General features: G+C 40.8%; 1 protein-coding gene across 1 annotated transcript in view; it reads left to right on the forward strand.

Moving 5' to 3' along the window:
* Positions 1-19,908, forward strand: part of ap3b1a (adaptor related protein complex 3 subunit beta 1a) — a 56,832-nt gene extending 36,924 nt beyond the window's left edge. Inside the window, exons 23-27 of the mRNA XM_080047075.1 lie at positions 2,916-3,144; positions 5,879-5,963; positions 7,108-7,205; positions 9,092-9,230; positions 18,964-19,908. Of these exons, the coding sequence (XP_079903201.1) occupies positions 2,916-3,144; positions 5,879-5,963; positions 7,108-7,205; positions 9,092-9,230; positions 18,964-19,117 (705 nt within the window). The 3' untranslated portion in view covers positions 19,118-19,908. The remainder of the gene's footprint in view (positions 1-2,915; positions 3,145-5,878; positions 5,964-7,107; positions 7,206-9,091; positions 9,231-18,963) is intronic.
* Positions 19,909-22,680: the final 2,772 nt, after the last annotated feature.

Genomic DNA, 22,680 nt, shown 5'->3' on the forward strand with positions numbered 1-22,680 from the left:
CTTCACTGGAGACTTACAACTTTGAAAACAGGTCACAAAAGAACTAAAAAAAAAATTCCCCCTCTTCTATATTGACAAACAGGAACAAAATATACTTATTTGCAAAAAGAAAAAACTATTCTGAGTCAGGGCAGGGGATACAAGTCAAATATCCCTTATCCTATATGAGTTGGATGTATTGTTCAGTGTTATACCTCCTTTGTGAAAACCAAGAGGTTAAATCTATAACACTGAATGAATATGAAATAAAAAAGGTAAACCCAAGGATACAGTTTAAGATTATGACGATATGAGATGATAGAGAGTTGTACAGAATTTTGCTACAATATTTTGCTATTTTAAAGCCGACTTTCTATGTACCCTAGTTTTTGATATGTAAAATTTTGGTTAATTTACCCATCAAACCTTTAGCTTTGCTGCTACGCTACCAGGACAGTGAGTGTCTTTACCCTCTGAGGTTGAACACATTGAAACTCATCTCCACGGATGGATTTGTATGTCAAAGCGATTCTTCATCCTAACACTGTCACATGATGTGTCAAAGGCATGCCTGGTACATTTCTCACTCGAGTCAAAACAAGCTGCCTGTCTGTACGTCCAGCTTCAATACAACAATGTATAGTGACACCAGTTGACCCCCGTGTTTCCACTGTGTTTCCTCGTATCATATTATGAGTCATTTTCAATTAGCTTAATGATTTAAGTCTGTGATTTTGTGGATCTGTTTTCCTACCTGTTTTTTTTGTAACACCGCATGATTTATTTATTTTTAGTTTTTTTTACAACATCTGAGTTAGATTATTATTATTTGTTATCCCTTTGTAGTGCTAAATAGATTTTTCTATCTCTGAAATGCTCGTTGTCACACTCACTTTTTTTTTCTTAATCGGTGAGTATCTCCTCACGATCCGCTACTTTTCCGTACTGTGTGTTTGCAGGAAAAAATAAAGAAAGAAATCCACAGCACACCTAGAATCTGTAAAAGGGCATGTTGCTAGCTACGTTAGGCCTTCTTTATATGAAAAAGTCCGTTCTTTTCAGGAGGTGATAAAAGGTCGCATCTCTTCTGATGTTTTGAACTAATTACGGCTGTCACCGGAGACAGAAAGACCTGTTTTAACTTCTATTTAAGACTGTATAAACCACGCAAAGTTGTCACTCACTGTTTTTTATTAGCTTATGTTGTTGTTGTTGATAAAGATACAGCACAGTTGTGTGTGTATGAAGTTAACGCGACCTTCTGTGGTTATTCTGATGTCTGACAGTGCAATATGTTCAGTGCGTTGAGTTGCATTGTGTGGGCCGACCCACCTCATCTCACTAACGAGAACTGACAGTCGCCACCGTCAAAGTGAAAAACTGAAAGCCGCCTTGTGTGAACAATGTATCTAAAGTAACTAGATGTAAAATTTTTAGTCCAAAAAAAATCTACATCCTTTCTTTCCCCGTTCAAAGTTAATGCAATTTCCCTGCCTCTGAAAAGGTAAAAGGCCCTTTAAAAAAAAAAATAATGCCTGCGAATGGCGGGTTAGGGACCGTGCAGGCACTTGTTTCTATTCATTAAGAGGTTGTTTTTATTCAGCTTTGTATGAGCGAGAATCCAGCGCATTTTTCATTTAACTGGGGCTGACTGAGGACATTTCTTAAATGGGCTCCTCTTTGCCCATACAGAGTAAATGGGAACTAAGCAGTCCTGTGTTCTGCCTCCTGATTGGATGAGGAGAATTGTATGAGTATAGGCGATGAAAAGACCAGCGCTTCTTGTATTAATCTGTCCTCTCTTGTGTGGATGCATTTTGTAGCGTAATGTACAAAGCGTGCGTCCCTGGGTATATCGTGTATGTGTTGGGGCTAAGTTGTTCTGCATGTACTGTTACTCTAATCTTCCCATTCTAATTCTGCTCTTAGGCGTTTTTTTTTTCCCATTTCATTTCGTACACCTTGATTGTCCTCATTTTTTTCATTTGCACAAAATCAAGTAAAAGGTTTTAAAATTGGACTCAGTGATTCTGGAGAACGCTTGTTGACCAGATCACTTTTTGTCAAAATCAGTGATTATTTCCCACATGATCCGATATCAGTGTGAACTGAGCAATACAGTATTAATATATAGCCTAGGCTCTGTAAACTGGTATGTAAACAAAAGGTATGTAAACAATGGGAGTCCCACTGTAGCTAGTGACATACCCGTTTACAGAGCCTAGGCTGTGTATATTAACACTGGGGTTGCGTTCCGAATCGCATACTCTTTCTTTTTTCTATTCTACATACTACATCCAACGATAAAAATAATCTAGTTAGGATGCAGTAGGCATACTATTGGGACACTTTTACTCTCTTATTTCATCATAACATTGCGCCTTGATCTTGCCTCTTGCTTTTATATCCGTCGCATCCCTGTTTGTTTTCATATGGAGGCTTCGTCGATGTGACGTCACTTCACGTGCGCATTGGATTGTGGGTCAGAATCGCCCAAATAGGTAGTAGAACATCCGGGTACTTCTAACCATCCTAAATCTGGCCACAAGAATCGGGACATCCTAAATCTTTTTTCTACATACTATATAGTAGAAAGTATGCGATTCGGAACGCAACCTGGATTTATTGTTTGCTGCGCCCACGCAGTACGTTCAGGTTGTTTTGTTCACTAGTACTTGACAATAAAGCTATCTTAGAACAATTCTCAAATTATTAAGTTATTGTTAATCTTCTTTTTTTTTTGCAATGCACTTCATACTCATCGTTTCATCTCCTCCACTGGTTTATATTGCACTTTCCTTGTATCGTTTTTTTTTTTTACACATTAATTTTTATATGCCTGTGTACCATTGTAACGGTCCGTTTAAAAAAAGGTGCTATATTCAAATGTCCTTACTAACTAACTTTCCCCTTGTCTTTCATATGTCCTTTCCCAGGTCACCACTCCATCTTTCGGGCCTGTAAAGACCCACGAGCTGCTCCACCACATGACGGGGAAAGGTCTGTCGGCAAAGTACCATTTCCCCCGGCAGCCGTGTTTGTACCAGCCCAGTATGGTGTCTGTGCAGCTCATACTCACCAACAGCTCCGACCACAGTCTAGAGGAGATCCACATAGGAGAGCGCAGCCCAGCAGGCCTCAACATCCACTGCTTTAACACCATCGGTGAGTAGGATAGGCCACAAACGACTCAAAATGGAGATATGTTATTAACAAATTCACCTGCCACTTATCTAACAGGTTAACTTTGGCAGTATGCAAACACTATCAGGAATGTTAAGTCATTTAAAATCATCACCCTTATTGTTTGGTAATATATATTTTCTTTATTTCTTCAAACTAAAATCTACTTATACTAAAACAATAAAGAGTTAGTCAAATAGTGTTTTAGGATTTTTTTTTGAATGTTACATTTCCTGAAGAAAGCCTTGCACTTTTAGATGTATGTCTTTAGAACTTCTACATAATATCGTTTTATCTCTTTTTATCATAGCGCTATTATGTTACAATCATAAAACTTGCTGCCAGTCGTTGCACATGTTGAGTGACAAGTTTGGGGTCAACTTGGACTCTGTTTCATATTCAGAATGTCAAACTACCCAATTATTTACTTTGTAAACAACCACATTTATCACAATCTTGTGCTGAAAGCGTTGCCATACATAGTAGCTTTACTGAAATCTCTGCAGCTCTACAAAAATCCTACGCTACGGTTATTTTCTCAAGACAAGATATCGAAGGATCATTATGTTATCAGAAAAAGCTTTATGCCCGTTTGCTCTCAGCCCAGCAAATAGCCCCGTCCCATTTCGAAACCCAAACTGAATGAGGCCAATATTACTTCAGCTAATCCTTGTTCATTAGTATCGATCAGGACAAAACAAACATGGCGCCATCTCCATATTTCATCGCCTGCTGTAGTGTGACCGCTAATATGGGTCTGAAAGGCAGTGCTCCCTCAAGGTTTACACACACACACACACACACACACACACACACACACACACACACACACACACACACACACACACACACACACACACACACACACACACACACACACACACACACACACACACACACACACACACACACACACACACACACACACACACACACACACACACACACACACACACACACACACACACACACACACACACAAATTCACACTCGGACGTGGTGTGCGGTGGAGCACGTTAAGACTGTCAATTGCAGGGGATTGATTGGGCATTGAAGGAACTCAAGCAGGCAAACAGTGGGTAATTTGGATCGATTGTGAGCAGAGTCGGTGGCCGGAGTCGGTTTGGATAAGTTGCAAGGGAAAACAGACAAAGCTGTGTGTGTTATTCTGTTTTCTGTGTGTGTGTGTGTTATTCTGTTTTCTGTGTGTGTGTGTGTGTTATTCTGTTTTCTGTGTGTGTGTGTGTGTGTGTGTGTGTGTGTGTGTGTGTGTGTGTGTGTGTGTGTGTGTGTGTGTGTGTGTGTGTGAGTTAGCATACAAGCTAGTTTTCAGTCCCTTCACCTGTTGTTAATAGGCATCCTTAAGTTAAAACAACATAATGTATACAATTACATGTACACCAGATAGAAGCACATTACATTATAGTCTAAAAAATGTATTTGAGGGTGAAATGACCAGGAAGAATATTGCATAGACTGTAAGGGTAAAACAAATCAAAGTAAATGTAGAGTTAGCTGTGAAGGCTTGGAGTGGTAGTGAGTCCATGATGGCTGTGTTTTCAGAAGGCTTTCCTCTGGAGCCTCTTCTCTCTTTCTATCAGTGCAGAAAGAGTTATAGAGTAGAAACAGCCCAATGCTCCACAGAGAGAGAAACACAGGCCGACTGGGGAGGAGTGGAGAATGTTTCTGTCTGTCTGTGTTCTCCTGCTCCCTATATAGCTGTCCAGGCTATCTCTTCAGCATTTTCCTGCTGTTTCCACTGAACGGTGCACGGTTTGGTTTGGTATAGAAGTTCGGCACGCATTTCTTTGCGTTTTTTCTCTTTAAGAAAAAAATATATTATTTGCATAATTGAAAATGTACGGAATGACGACGATAACAAACTAATAAAGAAAAAAAACCAAGTAGGCTTATTTGATGGTCTCGTTTGCTGTTACATGTAATGTATGATCGTAAGAGGAAAAATTTGACTGTTTCAGAAATATTTTAAAGTTCCTCGTAACCCCTTTAACCCGGCAGATCATTAATAGAGCATTCTAGAGTTAAGAATGAAGTTCATTTTTAGGGTAACCATTCCCTGCCGAGCCGAACCGAACCCAGTTGTGCTACTCCGTAGAAAGAAGGCATAACTCTCCGCTCTGTCTGTCTCCCACGCAGCCATATCTCTCTCTTAATGCTGATGCTCTCTTTGACAAGCCTGTTGTTTTGGAAATATGCTAGTCCTTCAAGTTTTCTATTTCTTATTTATTTATTTTAGTTTTTTCCCCCCTGGAGGCTAGAGGTGTGGGGGGAATGAGATTGAAGGATAGATTTCTCACACACGGTCGGTGGCCTTGCTTTGTGAAGTAGAAAACACAAGTGGTGTGGAAGATGCCTGTCTGTTCCACTCTGCTGCTGACACACACACACACCGAAACACACCCATACCCACACCCACACACACACACACACACACACACACACACACACACACACACACCGAAACACACACACACATACACACACTTTGCTCCATCCTTCCCCACACTGCTGCACACTGACTATGCCCTTGTCACTCACTTGTTCTCCTCTTGTCTCTCCACTATCTCCCCCACACACACACACACTCCCACACACACACACACACACACACACACACACACACACACACACACACACACACACACACACACACACACACACACACACACACACACACACACACACACACACACAGAGCGGTTGGAGCCAGAGGCCTCGGTGACGGTTTCCATGGGTATTGACTTCAGCGACTCGACACAAGCAGCCAACTTCCACTTGTGGTGAGACAAGTTGACATCCACTCATATCAACTCACTGTTTTTCCATCTCTCTCTCTCTCTCCGTCTGTTGTATGTCTTTTTCACCACCTTTCTACTCCTTCACTCCTACTCCTCTGTATCAAGGAGTATGAGGGCCACGTTGCTGGAAAAAGAATCATGTCATGAGAATAAAGTCGTAATTTTACTAGAAAAAAGCCATAGCTTAAAGGCATACTATATAATTGCAAACCAAAATACTTTTTGTCAAAATCAGTGAATATCTACTTACTGTCCTCTACCTGTCCGCTGAAGAAAATAAATCCAGTGTTGATACACAGCCTATGCTCTGTAAACGGGCATGTTGCTAGCTATGATGGGCCCCCTCTGTACCTTTTTTTTTAAAAATACCATTTTACAGAACCAAGGATGTTCATTAACATACATTTTTCAGCGCACGCACACACAGTCGGCTTATGGACAGGTAGCGGATCGTGAGGAGATATTCACTGATTTTGACAAAGTGATCTTGACAACAAGCCTTCTCCAGAATCACTCACTCCACCTTTAAGGCTAATTTGCAGCTTCTTTTTATCTTTTAGCCTCTCATTTGTTCTTGGTTAATTCTCCTGTATTTTCTTTCCGTACCCGTCGCTCTGTGTTGGCATTCCCACATGAGACATCAGCAAACCATTGATCCCAGTTCACTTAGAATAACAATTATTCCTTTTCTCCCAATCAGCCCCAAACCCAAATCAACCTGCTGAATGCTATTGACACCGCTGCTCATCCGATCAATAGACTTATCAGAAAACCTGTTCAGGATGGTAGGGGGGGGGGGAATCAATCTGGCCAGAGAATGCCTTTAACAGAGTGTAGATTGGCAAGAGAAACATTTAATACACAAACAACTAAAGCACAAGTACAGCAAATTAAATAACAGAGCAGGAGGAGTTAAAGGTGGAGTCCGCGATTCTGGAGAACACTTGTTGTTGTCAGAATCACTTTTTGTAAAAAAAAAAATCACTGCACATCTCCTCACGATCTGCTACCTGAACGTACTGTGCGTGCGCCGGTGTTAATACACAGCCTAGGCTCTGTAAACTGGTGTGTACAAAAAGGGAAGCCGAGTTACTATTATATTTAACATTTGTTTTCCCTCACTCAGCACAAAGGAAGACCAGTTCAGTGTTTCCATCCAGCCGGTGGTGGGAGAGCTTCTGATGCCCAGCAGCATGACGGAACAGGACTACAGTAAGGAGCAAGGTGGGTTATAGCTTTACAAAGGAGACAAACATACTTTAATAACCTTTTAAGTTTAAAACACATTTAAAGGTGCTCCAAGGAACTTTCAGTTTGTGTCAATTCCTGCACCCCCTTTGGACAAAAGCGGTAGTGGTTTTAATATGCCAGCTGTAGTTCCTTGGTGAGCGTAGCCATGACTAAGGCATTAAGAAAAACTATATCTGGTGTTATTTGTAAAACTTGTGGTGGCTGGTATTACATCTACGGTGCCCACCATCTCTACCATTGTGTCTTTGAGCAAGACACCAAACTGCTCCATGGGCGCTATTCTATGGCTGACCCTGCACTCTGACCCCCTATGAAGTGTGGTAACTTGAGAGGGGATTTGCGAAAAGACGAATTTCAATGTGCCTCGTGTAAATTGACTAATAAAGATAACTTAATTTAACTTAATCTCTACACCTTTTAACCTAATCCTTAAAATGCATTTACACAAGAGTTAAATAACACACCGGTAATTAAAGTTGCATTGCAGGGTTTTTTTTGTCACTAGAGAAACGAATAGAGGCTGTGTTTTCCTTCTCCAATATGCAGTATTCATGAGCGATGTCTTTAAAAGCTAATCAAATCCTAATAAACATTTTTCTCACCTTTGTCATTAAGGAGGCAAATGGCTGGAAGGCTCTTATGAAGCACTTTACGTTGTTTCCTAACATACAAAGCACACACCTGTAGAGTTGAGAGCGCACTCGTAAACTGTACCACCACCAGTGTGCCATTTTAAGTGCCTGCTAAATGCTGCTTCTGCTTTTTTTAATTAATTTTCATTTGTGGATGTTTTGAGCTCCGCTGAATACATCTCGCACTCAGAAACACATTGAATGGTACAAGTACAGCGACTCACTAGACCTTTCTCCTCTCTGGCAAATTGCTGCTTTGTACCAATGGAGTGAAGTTAATTCATTCGTTCAGTTAACAGGCTTTCATTATGAGTTGCCTTTTTTAAGACCTCTTTTTTTTTATTTCCAACCTAACTTGTGCATATTTATCTCCATTCTTCCTTTCAAATGCGTGCTCGTTACTAAGTGCACATTAACTGGTGCTTTGCTTTGTACTGGGAGTCTTTCTTTCAACTCTTTCTCTCTGCATTATTTAAGAAAGAGAAGAAGAAGAAGAAGAAGGCAGCAGTTCTTATTTAATGTTGAGCTTCCTGCATTTTAGTTCCCATTCAAATCTGTTTTAATTTGTTCTTCAGTCGGCGTCCAAAAATAGTCTAATTTTAGATGTGTAATGCCTGACTTCTGAATTTTATTTATATTAATTTAAGCATGAACAGTTATGCTTTATATTTAACCCAAGTTTTTGTATTATAATCTTTTCAGGAATGTGGATGAATAAGAGTGAAATTTTGGATTACAGTATGTGTGTACAGGTCTCTGCTATGGACAGGTTTTAGAAATGCATGTTTTCAAGAATAAAATGTATCATGAATCAGACAATTAACAACATATATGATCAAATCCTTCTGTTATAACCTTCAGAATGATTACGGAAAGTTTAGCTGATGTAAGTGGTTTTGAGTTGAGTTTTTTAAAACAGAGTATTAAAAAGAAATTGGGAGATAATGGCCTTTAAAGATGGTTTTATAGAAGAAATATACAGATGCATCCAGATAACGTTCACTCAAATAAAGACCTTAATGTACATTTTGGACCTTTTATTCAGTGTGAAAAAAGACACATTATGGAAACAGAATAGACCAAATCTTTAAAATGACCAATGCTTGATAAAACTTTGATTTTTGCCTGCCGTGTCTCGCCTTTAAACTGGTCAAATACGTTGAATCTGAATCGGTAACATGATTTTGCTCTCACTGAAATGCCTAAACCCTCTCTGCATCCTCTCAGGTAAACTCCTCGGCATGAACGAGACCTCGGCAACCATCACCATGGCAACAGCAAACACCTCCAGCCTGGCCGTCAGCAAGCAGGTCCTGTCTGTGGCCAATGTGGGCGTGGTTTCATCCAGCAACAACAGCTTACACAGGTGAAGTTTAATACACAACAACACGTTTCCTATTAGCTCTGTGATGTTCTGTAATGTTTTCCCCCTGGTTTAGTACAGTGTATTTTATACCAGCAGGCTATGGTGAATGTACAGATCCCAAAACTATTTTGTGATTCACTGATAAAATCATATCCAGATTGATTTTTTCTTTCTTCCCCCATCTGTGTGATAAAAAGAATGTGGCTGCGTTCATGCACTTGATTTATAATTGTGTTTTACGTGGCAATTAGTTAAACAGAGTGCATGCAGGTATCATGGAGGGACAGTGACACATAGAGAGACACACACACACACACATACACACACACACACACACACACACACACACACACACACACACACACACACACACACACACACACACACACACACACACACACACACACACACACAACGCCAGGGGAATGCCCTGAGAAGCCTGGCTGTGTAATTGGTGTACACAGAGTGTGCTAATGAGCTTCCTCCTCTGTCACGCACACCCGAACACCTGATAGATAGTTCCACCTCCCTCTCTCTCCCTCTGTTTCCTGCTCTGTCTCTCCTTCACTTCCTCTTTGTCGTTCCCTCCATCCGTCCTGTCCGCCACGCGTTCGTCTGTTTACGACACCCATACACAAAGTAAGAGACACAATGCTTTGATCAAATATGTATTGGCCTATTCAGAGCCTAGGCTGTGTATAAGCACATGTTTTTTCCTGGCACACACAGTACGGACAGGTAGCGGATCGTTCACTGATTTTGACCAAAATGGATTTTGACAACTAGCATTCTCCAGAATCGCTGCGTCCACTTTTAAGCAAAGCACTAGAGAACCTCCATTTTTAATCCGCCATCTTGAAATTTGTTAAATAACTTTGTGGTGCAAAAGCATTTGTAGTAAAAGCTTTGCTAACCTTGATTCTCTTTGTCACATTTCTCTTTGCCATCTCAACATCTCTCCACGTTTCCCATCTTTTCAACTTTGACGTGATCTTGTGTTGGGTGATGATTCCTTTGTAGATTCAGGTCTAGAATAGACAGAAACGTATGAGACAGTGCATCAGTTAAGGGACAGTAAGGAAGTCTTGGGAGTGAGACAGAAAGAAACACAAGGTTACGCTGAGCTGAAAGAGTGAGTGGAAATCAATGTTAGCCAGCTAGCGTCCAATAAGCCCCATAGCTCATTCAGAATAACCAATAACTCAAATGACTCCATGCTATCAATCTCTCTCTCTCTCTCCTGCTTCTGGGATGGAAGACAATCTACATTTGTGAATAGTCTTTAAATAATGAAGACACTCTTTGTCCATATTGTTTGTGACCGACTCTTTATTTTTTTATTTTTGGGAAATTTTGAAGTTCTCTGCAGTTCTTCCCTTCTTCAACATATGTCATTAAGCCAATACAATGAAGTCCATCCGCAGCAATTGTCTTAATTTATCAGTGATTTGATTTTAAAGGCCAAAAATTCCACCAAGAATATCATACATTTCATCTTAAATGTGAATATTTCCTTTCCGTCTCTTTACTTTTTTATTACAGAAAACTGAATATCTTGAGTTTTGGACGTAAAAAAATGTCAACACAGGCGCTTGGAATGTTATGATGGGCACTAATTCTATAAACACAAACAAGAATTCAATAAGTGAAGAAAATGATCATTGGAACAAAATAATGAACGCAATCATCAACTTGTGATAGGTATTATTGCTAAACCATTGGTTTGCCTGGAAACGGCTTCCTTTTCTATTTAGCAAGTTTTACAGACAAATGATATCTAATGAACTTTAATCAATGTTGCTTACTGTTATCCATGCTTGTATTAATTCTACCTTTTTGCCACAACTTTGGATCTTAACCAAGTCTTAAAGAACTCTAGTGGTGTTATAACAATACGCTTTTCTACTCGCAGTTCATTTCTTTATTGATTCTTTTTTACAATTATGCCAAATTATGGTGAAAGACTGCCCATTGTCAGTTCCAATAGTCAAAGAGGACGTTCAAAAATGTTTGAAACAACAGTACAATACCACAACATATTCCATTTACGAATCAAACAAACCACAGACAGCAAATTCTCACATTTTGAAAAAACTGGAACCAAAAATATTTAGATTTTTTATTTGCATGCTTTAGTCTTTTAGTATTTTTGTGTGATGCTGCTACTTTACATACTTTGAATTACACACACACACACACACACACACACACACACACACACACACACACACACACACACACACACACACACACACACACACACACACACACACACAGAGAGAAAAGCCTACTGATCAATCTGATCGGATACACCCACTGAGAGTTTATCGTGGAGGTCATTTGGCATTAAACCTGACGTGTGTGGAATGACCTCCATGATCCAGGATCCTCTGCTCTCATCTCCCCAGAGAAAAGGCCCTTTGATCGGGGTGAGATCACGCCAACTGTCCCTGCCTTTGGAGGGAGGGAGAATTTAAAGTTGAAGTCAGTGAAAAAGCATGTTGTCAAAATCGCTTTTTGTCAAAATCAGTGAATATCTCCTCACATCTGCTACTGTGTCCGTACTGTGTGTGTGTTGAAAAAAAAGTGTTAAAAAACTGCCTATGCTCTGTAAACATGGTGTGTTGCTAGCTACGGTGGGTCCCCTTTACAGAGCATGGCTGTGTATAAACACCAGATTTAATTGCAGTGCACACTGCACACACAGTATGTACAGGTATCTGAACGTGATGAGATATTCACTGATTTTGACAACGCGCGTTCTCCAGAATCGCTGCCTCCACCTTTAAAATAATTAATAGGATTTCAATATGAACTCTTACAATGACACAGTTCTGAGTTCTATACGGCAGTGGTGGAGTTAACACAAGGGCTGTTAGACAAAGCAACAGACTGCAGTTCTATTGTTTACCAGCAGGGTGCAGCACTGCTTTTCCCAATCAGGCATATAGGCCCGAGTGTAGTGGAGTAAGGGGGTGGAGGGGGGATGCCACTGGTACACAAGAAATTGATTGCTGGAAAGGAGGATGGCAATAAATCAAGCAGGAAAGCAAATTTAGAAAACGCTGTTCTTGTTTATGTCTAAACAGGCGGAATAGAATAAATGTGCTCTATTTTTCAGTCCGTTTGAAAGCAAATTTGATCGAATTTCGCATGCGTTGCCAACCCCCTCTGGTTAGAGCCTAATTTAAAAAAAAAAAAAAAACTGAACCCCTTGATTTATAAGCCACGCTTTCTCTTTACTTTACACTTTTCATATAATTAAATTATGTTTCTCTAAACGCTTTGAATTTTTATTTTCTTTTTTTTTCCCCTCGTTGAAGTTGAATTCTTGTTCCTATTTAAAATGTAATTGACGATCATTTATAACCGGAGTAATTAAAACGTCTGGTCTCTTCATAATAGATTGCTCGAGCAGAAGCGCTGTGGCTTATGATCTGTCTTCAGATGACTCAAAGAGAGTGTGTGTGTGTGTGTGTGTGTGTGTGTGTGTGTGTGTGTGTGTGTGTGTGTGTGTGTGTGTGTGTGTGTGTGTGTGTGTGTGTGTGTGTTAAAGGTGGAGTCAGCGATTCTGCAGAACGCTTGCTGTCAAAATCAGTGAATACCATCTCCTCACGATCCACTACCTGTCCGTACTGTATGTGAGCTGAAAAATATTACAATGTTCATATACACAGCATAGGCTCTGTAAACTGGCATGTAAACAAAGGGTATGCGAACAAAGGGGGCCACGGTAGTTAGCAGAATGCCGTTTACAGAGCCTAGGCTGTGTAATACACTGAATAAAATTTCACCCCACACACAGTTCCGATACCGCTAACGGATCGTGAGTAGACATTCACTGATTTTGATAAAAAAGTGATTTTGACAACAAGCATTATCCAGAATGACTGAGTCCACCTTTAAATCCTGGTCCATTCTCTCCTCCAGTCCTCTGTAGTGTGTCAGTCCGTCTGTCCATTGGAGTTCAGAGCTGCAGTTTTGCCCGTATGGCCGTGTGTGTGTGGAGATGCATGGAGGCTTTTGCTGGTCGTAATTGGGGCTAATAGCTCTGGCCATCTGCCTGGTGCGAGTGTGTGTGTGTCTGGCCTCAGTCACTGACCACTCAGCTGAAGGACACACTACCACTTGTCCACCTGCACTAGCCACCACACATTCGCTCCAAGCTTGATTTATTTTTTAAGTCCATGATTTAGCGTATAGCGTTATTTTTCTCGTTTCTAGAGATTGAAAGCGTCTCAAATGTTAACTTAAGGGGAGACACTGCAGGAGAAGAGGGAACCTTTTTCATTATAGATATCAACTTGAACTTTGCCAGTTGATGACCAACATTAAAACATATATCTTTTGTATTACAATTTTCTTTCAGAAATATTTGAATGAAGATACAAATTTTTCAATATCCAACTAATTATGTGTAAATTTGCATCTCTTTAACAATAAAGCAATAGTTTAAATCTTTATTTCATGTTTTTCAAAGATATAAGTGTTCAAAGTTTTTAATGAAACCGGATTTTGGATACAGCCTTTTTCATTTTTGTAAATCAAAAAATACAATGTAGGTCCTAAAAATGCATGTTTTTAAGAAGGAAATACATCATAAATCTGACAATTAATAACCTATGGACAAATCCTTCTCTAATAACCTTCAGAATAGTGCTTGGAATAAATATGAAAAGTTTAGTTAATGTAAGTGCTTTAGAAATTCTTGTGTTGAAAAAAACTAATGCTGAGTTAACAGCCGTTAAAGATGGTTGTAAAGGAGAAATGTACATACACCAACAGACAAGGTTTAGTTAAACAAACACTTAAATGTACATTTTGGACCTTTGTATTCATACTAGAATGAAAGAATACATGTTATGGAAGCAAAATAGAGCTATAAATCCATGTTTTTGCCTGTCGTGTCTTGCTTTAAGATGCAAGGTGCTTGTATACTCGCTGCGGGTTAAGTCGCTGCGTTGTTGGTTTGCGGAGTCCTGTGTCTTCTCCGCGTGAGGGTGATCATAAAGGTGAAGCCCACTTTGTGTTAGCAGTGGAGGCAGATGGCACACACACACACACACACACACACACACACACACACACACACACACACACACACATACACACACACACACACAGGCTCTCTGCACTGAGGAGAATCGTAGATAATTGGAGAGCGATGCTTAGCCGCAGCCCTTTGCCGATCGATGCCAATCCCTGCCTTGCTCTAAGTCCAGGGGTTATGCTTTGCTTTTTCTTTCCATACGCCGCAATTAATCCAGTGTTTAAGCCCAGTGTGTGAAGAGTGCAGGGGAATACCAATGACCCGTTTAAGGCCCCTCGCTTGTCCATAATCTCCCCCTTCTAGTGCCCTTAAAAATGCCCTGATGTTGTGTTAAAGGTGGAGTCAGTGATGCTGGAGAATGCTTGTTGTCAAAATCACTTTTTCGTCAAAGTCAGTGAATATCTCCTCACGATCCGCTACCTGTCTGTACTGTGTGTGCGTGCTTAAAGAAAATCAAGTGTTACAGACTGGTAAAATGGGTATGTTGCTAGCTACGGTGGGCCCCCTTTGTTTACAGACCAGTTTACAGAGCCTAGGCTGAGTATTAGCACTGGACTTTTTTTCAGTGCCGCACACACAGTACAGACAGGTAGCAGATCTTGAGGTGATATTCACTGATTTTGACAAATTGATTCTGACAACAAGCATTCTCCAGAATAGCTGACTCCACCTTTTTAAGAGCTAGTTGTTTAGTAAACCACAGCGCTGCCACAAACAGAAAAGTGAGAAGAGTGTTAAAAAATCAAAGACACTTGTAAACCAAACACAATCAAAAGACTTTTCTCTGGTTGTTATTACCACACATTTACAAAGGCCCACACAGTCTCCTGAGAGAGAGGGAGAGAGAGAGCAGCCTCGGGCTGTGCTGTTAACTGGCTGAGTAAATGATAGATTTATATCCTAAATCCATTAGCAAAGCCACAGGGAGCACACAGACACCTTAAGCTGCTGACAGAGGGGGCAAGGGAAGGCCTGAGGGAGCCTGGACCAAGGGATAAGCAACATGTTTTTATGACTTGTGTGTTGAATAATCAAGAATATTACCAGGACACTTTGTTGTCTGTTTTTGCATGAATAGGATTATTTTGTTAGTGTTTTGTTTTATAACTTTGTTTATGTTATTGTTATAGTTTCAAACAAAAGAAATGTATGAAGGAAACATTAAATATTTACATTTTGAAGTATCAAATCAAAAAAGTTGATGGTAACGGCACAATTCGGGGGATAAAAAACTTAAATAAAAAATGAAAAATTATGTTCATAGGTTTTTTCCCTTTACTGGCGATACACAACAATTTCTATAACAACCTAGAACTTCTTTTATATTTCTAACTTTTTCTTTGGGTGGCTGCCCCAACAGGAACAAGCCTGGATCATTACAAATGATATACCTCCTCAATATTGTACCAATTTCTCTGGCTATACAAGACCAACAATGTGATATCATTGGGCACTTCAAAAAAAGTGTATTTAGCTCCGATTTGACACAAGTTCTTTTTTCTTTTTTTTGGGCATTTTTATGCTTTATTGACAGCACAGAGAGACAGAGGTTAAATGGGGCAGAGAGGGGAGTGACATGCAGAGAACGACCGCGGGCGGGAATCGAACCCGGGTCTGCTGCTGGGCCCGGCCTGGGGGGGAACGCCCTACCAACTGAGCTTAGGGCGCCCCCAAGTTCCTTGTTTTTTAAAGGTTTAGAGCACATTATGACACAGAGCACACCCTGAATTTGTCGTTTGAATCGATGTTAAAAAAAAACTCTGAATTATTTACGGAAGCAGTGAGAGCAGAGCATTAAGAGGTTTGGTATTTTTGAGTGAAATGAATCCCCTTCTCCTCCTGAATGGCTTGTGTTTCCTGCTGAAGTGGCTAATATTTTAATTAAGCGTGTGAGGAGGACTCTCTCTCTCGCTGATAAACTCCCTCTCCTCTGTTGATGGTAATTTAGCCGCTCCCCAGAGACACGGCCAGACACACACTCTGTTCGTGAGCCAGTGCTGTTTCATTGTGTCCCACTCAGTGCCCCCCTCCTCCCCTCCCCCCACCATCGTGTGTCTATCTGTGTTCGTCTTTAACGTGAACGTGCTAATTGGTGGATGTGCTAGTCGCTCCAGCACGGTAGATGTGCTCTCTGACAGCGACCTTTTTGTGTGTGTGTGTGTGTGTGTGTGTGTCCTACGTGTGTGTGTGTGTGTGTGTGTGTGTGTGTGTGTGTGGAGGGGGGGGGGGGGGGGCTCTTCACAAGGCTTTAGTCCGTCCTAAGTGGGGCTCTTTGTGGGCTGTTTGTCAAGCCTTAAGCGGGCTGCCACGGGGGGTCTTTTGTTGGGGCGATGTAGCGCTAAATGGTGGCAGATGGCTAGGAGTTAGCAGATAGCCGCGTGAGGCTACTAGGTCCAGGAGAGAGAGAGAGAGTGGGTGGGGGTCTCAACTAGGCTCGGTCGCCCCTAAAAAGAGGAGGGTCGCCCCAGGTCATAGCCCGCTGTCTGCCCCTTGTTAGCGCTCTCAATGGGGACCATGTGTTCCCAGGTTTGGCCCCTAGTCGCCAGGGACGGTAACCAAGGAAATGGGGGACGTGGAATTCTCTCCAGAGGTCCTGAGGGAGCGGGTGGGACAGGGGGTATCCAGAGGGTCCCATAGACAAACATACATACACACACAAACACACACACACACACACACACACACACACAAACACGCACACACACAGACACACACATAGGCACACACACACACAGGCACACACAGACACATAGACAAACACATAGGCACACACACCCATAGACAGCCACAGTCCATAAAAAAGCGACTAGATTGTAGTTTGAGTGACAGGGAGGGCGTGTCTCGGCCCCTAATGGCTCTTTAGTCAGCTGGGATAATAGACTAGTCTGTTGCTCCGCGCTCTATATTTCCTGTCACATCGTTTTTTCTTCTTTGTCTCACAGAACTAATTTAGAGTAATTACAAGGTGTGAGGTGTTGGAGAATTCTGCGAACGTGAGGATTTATGGTTTTGGGGGGGGGGGGGGGGGGGGGCGACATTTCAGTTAGGTGTTTGGGACTGTAGTCGGGCAACACATTAATCTTTTTGTCTTTTTTTAGGATGCCTGTTTTTTTTTATTGTACGTGTGTTTTTAACACTTTGAATGGAAAAGTATTTAATCGATGAATTAGAACATATTGGTGTCCAAAGTTTTCACAGAACAGATTTTGGATACAGCCATTTTTCATTTTATAAATAAAAAAATACTGTGTACAGGTCTTTAAAAAATGCCTTTTGTGCATGTGGCTTTTTTATTATAACAGAATGTATCATTAATCAGACAATTACCATCATATGAACAAATCCTTGTGTAATAACCTTAAGAAATAGAGCTAAGAATGATTATGGAAAGTTACATTGATGTAAGTGCTGAAGAAGTTGAGGTTATTGAGAGTATCGACAAATAACTAATGTTGAGATAATGGCCGTTGCAGAGATGGTTGTATAGGAGAAATATACAGATGCCAAGAGACAAGGTTTAGTCTAATAAACAACTAAGGGTGTATTCACACATGCCGTGTTTAGTTCGGTTGAAACGAACTCAGGTGCACTTCTGCCTTCGGTGCGCATCTTTCAGGCAGGTGTGAATACAGGAATCGCACTCGGGGGCGGACCAAACAAGCGGACCGAGACCCAGCTGAAGAGGTGGTCTCGATGCGCTTCAAAACGAACTCTGCTGCAGTTCGTTTGTGGTGTGAATTTGGCCGGACTCGATCCGACCCAATTGCAGGAAGCACTGCGCCTTTGATTTCTTTTCTTTTCTTTTTTTTCTTTAATCGCCATCAGCTTCACATTATGGGAAAGTGTTGTTGTCGCCGTTGTTAGGAAGATTAGTTGTGGTTTGACCGGGAGCCCCGAGCGAAAATATTACAGTTGATAATGACGCGTACACATGCTGATATGTTCAGCGATCAGATGGAGAGGGGAGCGTCTCCCACACAGTGCCAACAGGTTCACGCTGCGCTTTGCATGAAGTGTGTTTTTATTTTTCTTCCCAACGTGACCGTCAATACTGTCCCTGTGTCAGTTTGGAACTGAACTGCGCCGAACTGACACCCAGCTGATACACTGCTTAATCAGCTGAGTGTCAGCTTGAGCCTATTCTTCTCTCGAGCCGCGCGTCCAACAGCAACAATACAGTAGGCTATACATTATGTTTCACATCGTAGGCTACAAGCCACATAACGTGGCATTGACTTAGGGCTACATATTATAACCATATGAAACAACAATAATTTGATTTTCTTCTTCTTTATTTATAGGCTAGATGTAGGCCTTTTTATTATTTTTAACCCCGTATTATATCAATGATATATTTCGCAGTTTTTACTTCGTTCTTCCTGCTTCTCTCCACCCCAGAATGTCTGTCCAATGAATGAATGACCTCAGATCACGTGTGGTTTTGCTTCGTAATGCTGGTTCACTTGCAAAAGAGGCAATATGAAAGTGGACCACACCAAACAAAAAAAATCTAAACTCTATTTGGTCTGGACCAAAGCAAGTGAACTAACGGACTTTCCATGTGTGAATACACCCTAAATGTACATGTTGGACCTTTTTCATTTATACTAGTATGATAGAAAACTTGTAATGGAAGCAAAAATCTCAAAATTGACCCATATACATTTTCTTTCCCTCCCCCAGGTTTGCGGGGCGGACGGTCAGCAGCGGGGCGTTGGTGTTGGTTTCTTTGGAGCTGAAGGAATCCTCAAGCGCTCTCCTCACCATCAGCACAGACAAAAGTGTCATGGCGTCCATGTTGCTAAGAGACCTAAAACAAGCTCTCACCCAGGCATAGACCCCCCCCCCCCAACCCGACCCTCACCCAACCCCACTATCCTACTCCCTGTAGTAAAGGTAAAGGGGCACGTCACCTAATGCAAGAGTTCATACATGTTATTCCTGTGATTTTGGGGTCAAATTCAGGGCGGTACTTGCAAACACACATTGCACTTTGAATACTAAAGTACAGAAGCTTAAGATTCGGAAGTTGGAAATAACTGGAATCTCAATGGACACTCAAATGCAACATTTTTGTATTTTTCTGATATCTGTTTTTTTTTTTTTTTTTTTTTTTAAGGATAAGGTCCAGAATCGCAGCAATAACTTTGTGAAAGTCTTGAGTAAAGTGACGACGCCCCTTTTGTAGAACACACAGAAGGCATCATAGAAGTGGTAAACAAGTCAATACTCCATTAAAGATAAAATGTCAAAAACACTGGTATATTTCCTCAGTAATGTTTACATGTTAGGCCGTGTATGGTTTTGACCAAGCATTATCATGTAAAAACAGCCATACATAGCTGGCCCACTCAGTACCACAGGGCCAATGTGTTGTTTGCTTTTCAGTGTTCATAGACTTCACTAAATTATGGATGTCCGACTGTATTTCATTGGCATTTGTGCCACGAAGTAAACCCTGTATTTGCATTGACAGACTTTTCTCTATAAGAAAAACCCGCCATTTATGTCTTCTAGCCTCTGATGTAGTTTTGAATCATTCCAACCTTTACTTTTCCCCTTCGAAATCACCTTTGTCGAAGTGCCTTCTATGTGAAAAATAATGTTACTTAGAAAATCAAACGTATGCTTCAGATTCAAATCAACATCTTTTTATCTGTATCGCTGTTTTGCTGAACAATAAAAAGTGAATTTATTAAAACAATTTATTATTATTTTTGTATCGTCTTGCCCGTGATGAGCCTACTCACTGTGACTGTGGTGTATTACCTCACTGTGATGTATGCTCATTTAGCCTAATGTGGCAGAAACACAAAATTGCTAATGACAAGCTCTGCTGATTAGCATGACATCGTGATTTTGACAAATCTGTCACTTCACCTGCTCAAATGTTTTCTTTCCATCTTCTCCTGGGTTTCCATATATTGTCCACTATGTTATATACTGTGAAGGTCCAGTGTGTAATACCGGAGTATTTGGCGGTATCTAGTGGTGAGATTCTAGATTGCAAAGCTCCCTTGCTAACCCCTCTGTTTTAGGGAATTTGCAGATGCTACGGTGGCCTTCAAGGACAAGAAGCATGAGGTGATGAGGTGAAGATGTTCATTTTTGACCGTTCTGTGCTACTTTTATGCACTAATTAAAACATACTTATGAATCTAATCTTACATTTCTAACAAGTCTGTTCTGAAAAATGCCAATACAATCTACACACTACACACTGCATATTGAAAACATAAAGGTTTGCATTTTCTTTGCACCTGTAAAGCATTGCCCCATCCAAAATGGCTGACCCTTGCTTTAACAGTGTAGCAACAGCACAACAAAGTGCAGTATTGTTAAGTTACCATCCAGGATGAAAGCCATATACATTTATATCTTGTGTTGGAAGATGTATGAGGGAAAGTGATGAAAGGGCCTTTTAGCAAATGCAGAGACAGTAGTGCTGCGTATAGAGTAAAGTTGTGCAGACATACGTGATGTGTTTAATCGCGGGCCTGTATGTGCGTGCGTGTGTATGGTGCGTGTGTGTGTGTGCTGCTGCTGTGCTTTGCGTCTGGCTGTCTTTTACGGCTCATAAATAGCATCTCTCGGCGGGCCGCGGTGAACACCTGTTAGCTCGTCTGTCACCGGAGCTCCACTCGCATCCATCACCTCTCCCTCTGTACTCATTCCCCCAGCCAGCTGTTCCCCCAACACACACACACACACACACACACACACACACACACACACACACACACACACACACACACACACACACACACACACACCTTACAGGCAGACAGACAAAGACACCAACACCATAAAGATCCACAGCCATATAGAAAATATTTTCAAACACATTCCCACTAAGAACATGTATACTCATTCTTTCACTATTTTGCTAACAGGTTCAACATAACACCAGATTTTTTTCAGGGGCACACACGCTACGGACAGGTAGCGGATGGTGAGAAGATATGCACTGATTTGGACATTCACTGGTTTTGCATTACCGTATACTCTACATTTTAGTCCCAAATGTATTACTATGTCAGGAGTTCTTATATTATTTAGGAAATTATAGGCCGACCTATTATTGGATGCTACAGTCCATCTTAAAGGTGCTCCAAGGAACTTTCAGTTTGTGTTCTTGCTCCCCCTTTGGACAAAAGCGGTTGTGTTTTTACTACACCAGCTGTTGTTCCTGGCTGAGCGTACCCATGACAAAGGCAGCATAAAGAAAAGCATATAAAAATAGCATCCTTTACACTGATGGTCTCATTTGCTGTTACATGTCATTTATGATCATCAGAGGAAAAATAAGTTCTTCATAGCACCTTTAACAGGAGTTTTGACACACTCTGGATAAAAGATTTAAATGTAAATATATTTTACACGGTAAAAAATATAGTGGAAATCTGCATGTACAGGCCTGTTCAGCCCCATTGTAAGGGCTGCTGCTTTTGGCAGGTCCACACTCAGTTATGAACCATTATATAAAACAAAACATGGATGGTAAATCTTCTGACAAACCAACCATTTACATTACTCCCACGCTGTACAATGCGCTGTGATTTTAATTAATTAATTATTAATTATTAAAGGTAGGAAATGACCAGCTTTAAAATCTGTGTTTGATGATATATTCTCTCATTAAAACAAGCAATTAACCTTTCTTTTTATGAATTCAGTTATTCACTTTTAATGCAAAGTAACAACTCATTCAAGATAAGAAGATGTATGATAACGTTTTGTTACTGGTTATCGAGGTTTGTCTGACCCTAAATCACCGCAACGTAAATGTTATTAACAGAAGCTTGGCTGGTTCATTATCTATTCTCAGCTCCAGTCACCTTGGAAACCTCGGCATTACACGGAAAAGGAAAAAATCTGAAAAGAATTCAAGATATTTTGAGGTAAATTATTATCTGGTTGTGTGTAGGCTACTGTGTGTGTTACCGTGTTAAGAGAGGACGTCTGTTTTCAGTTCAAATGAGGTTGTAGCCTATTGTCTTCCTCATGAACATTTAGCAAAGATTCATCGTTTGTGTTTTAATAACGTTTTACTAATTAATTATTGGTTGACCGATAATGGGGAAAAAAAACGTCCTTATTTTATTTTCTCCTGCATGTTAGCCTACTATTACTTTTTCCAAAGAACTGGGACACTTGATAGGAAAGAATTGTTGTTTTACCTTAACCTTTCCCTGCTATGACAAGCCAAATATCTACCTCGAAAAGTGTATTAATGTGTGACACTTTAGCTTTAGCTGTATCCTACTGTGTGTTTCCTGCTAATAGTAGCAAGTGTTAGCATGGCAACACGCTACATTGCAATGGAGATCATGGTAAACCTATGAAACGTTGGCATGTTAACATTTCCATTGTGAGCATGTTTTTGTCTTGTGCACACAC

Source organism: Ammodytes marinus (genome assembly GCF_949987685.1).
Source record: "Ammodytes marinus genome assembly, chromosome: 18".
NCBI lineage: Eukaryota > Metazoa > Chordata > Actinopteri > Uranoscopiformes > Ammodytidae > Ammodytes > Ammodytes marinus.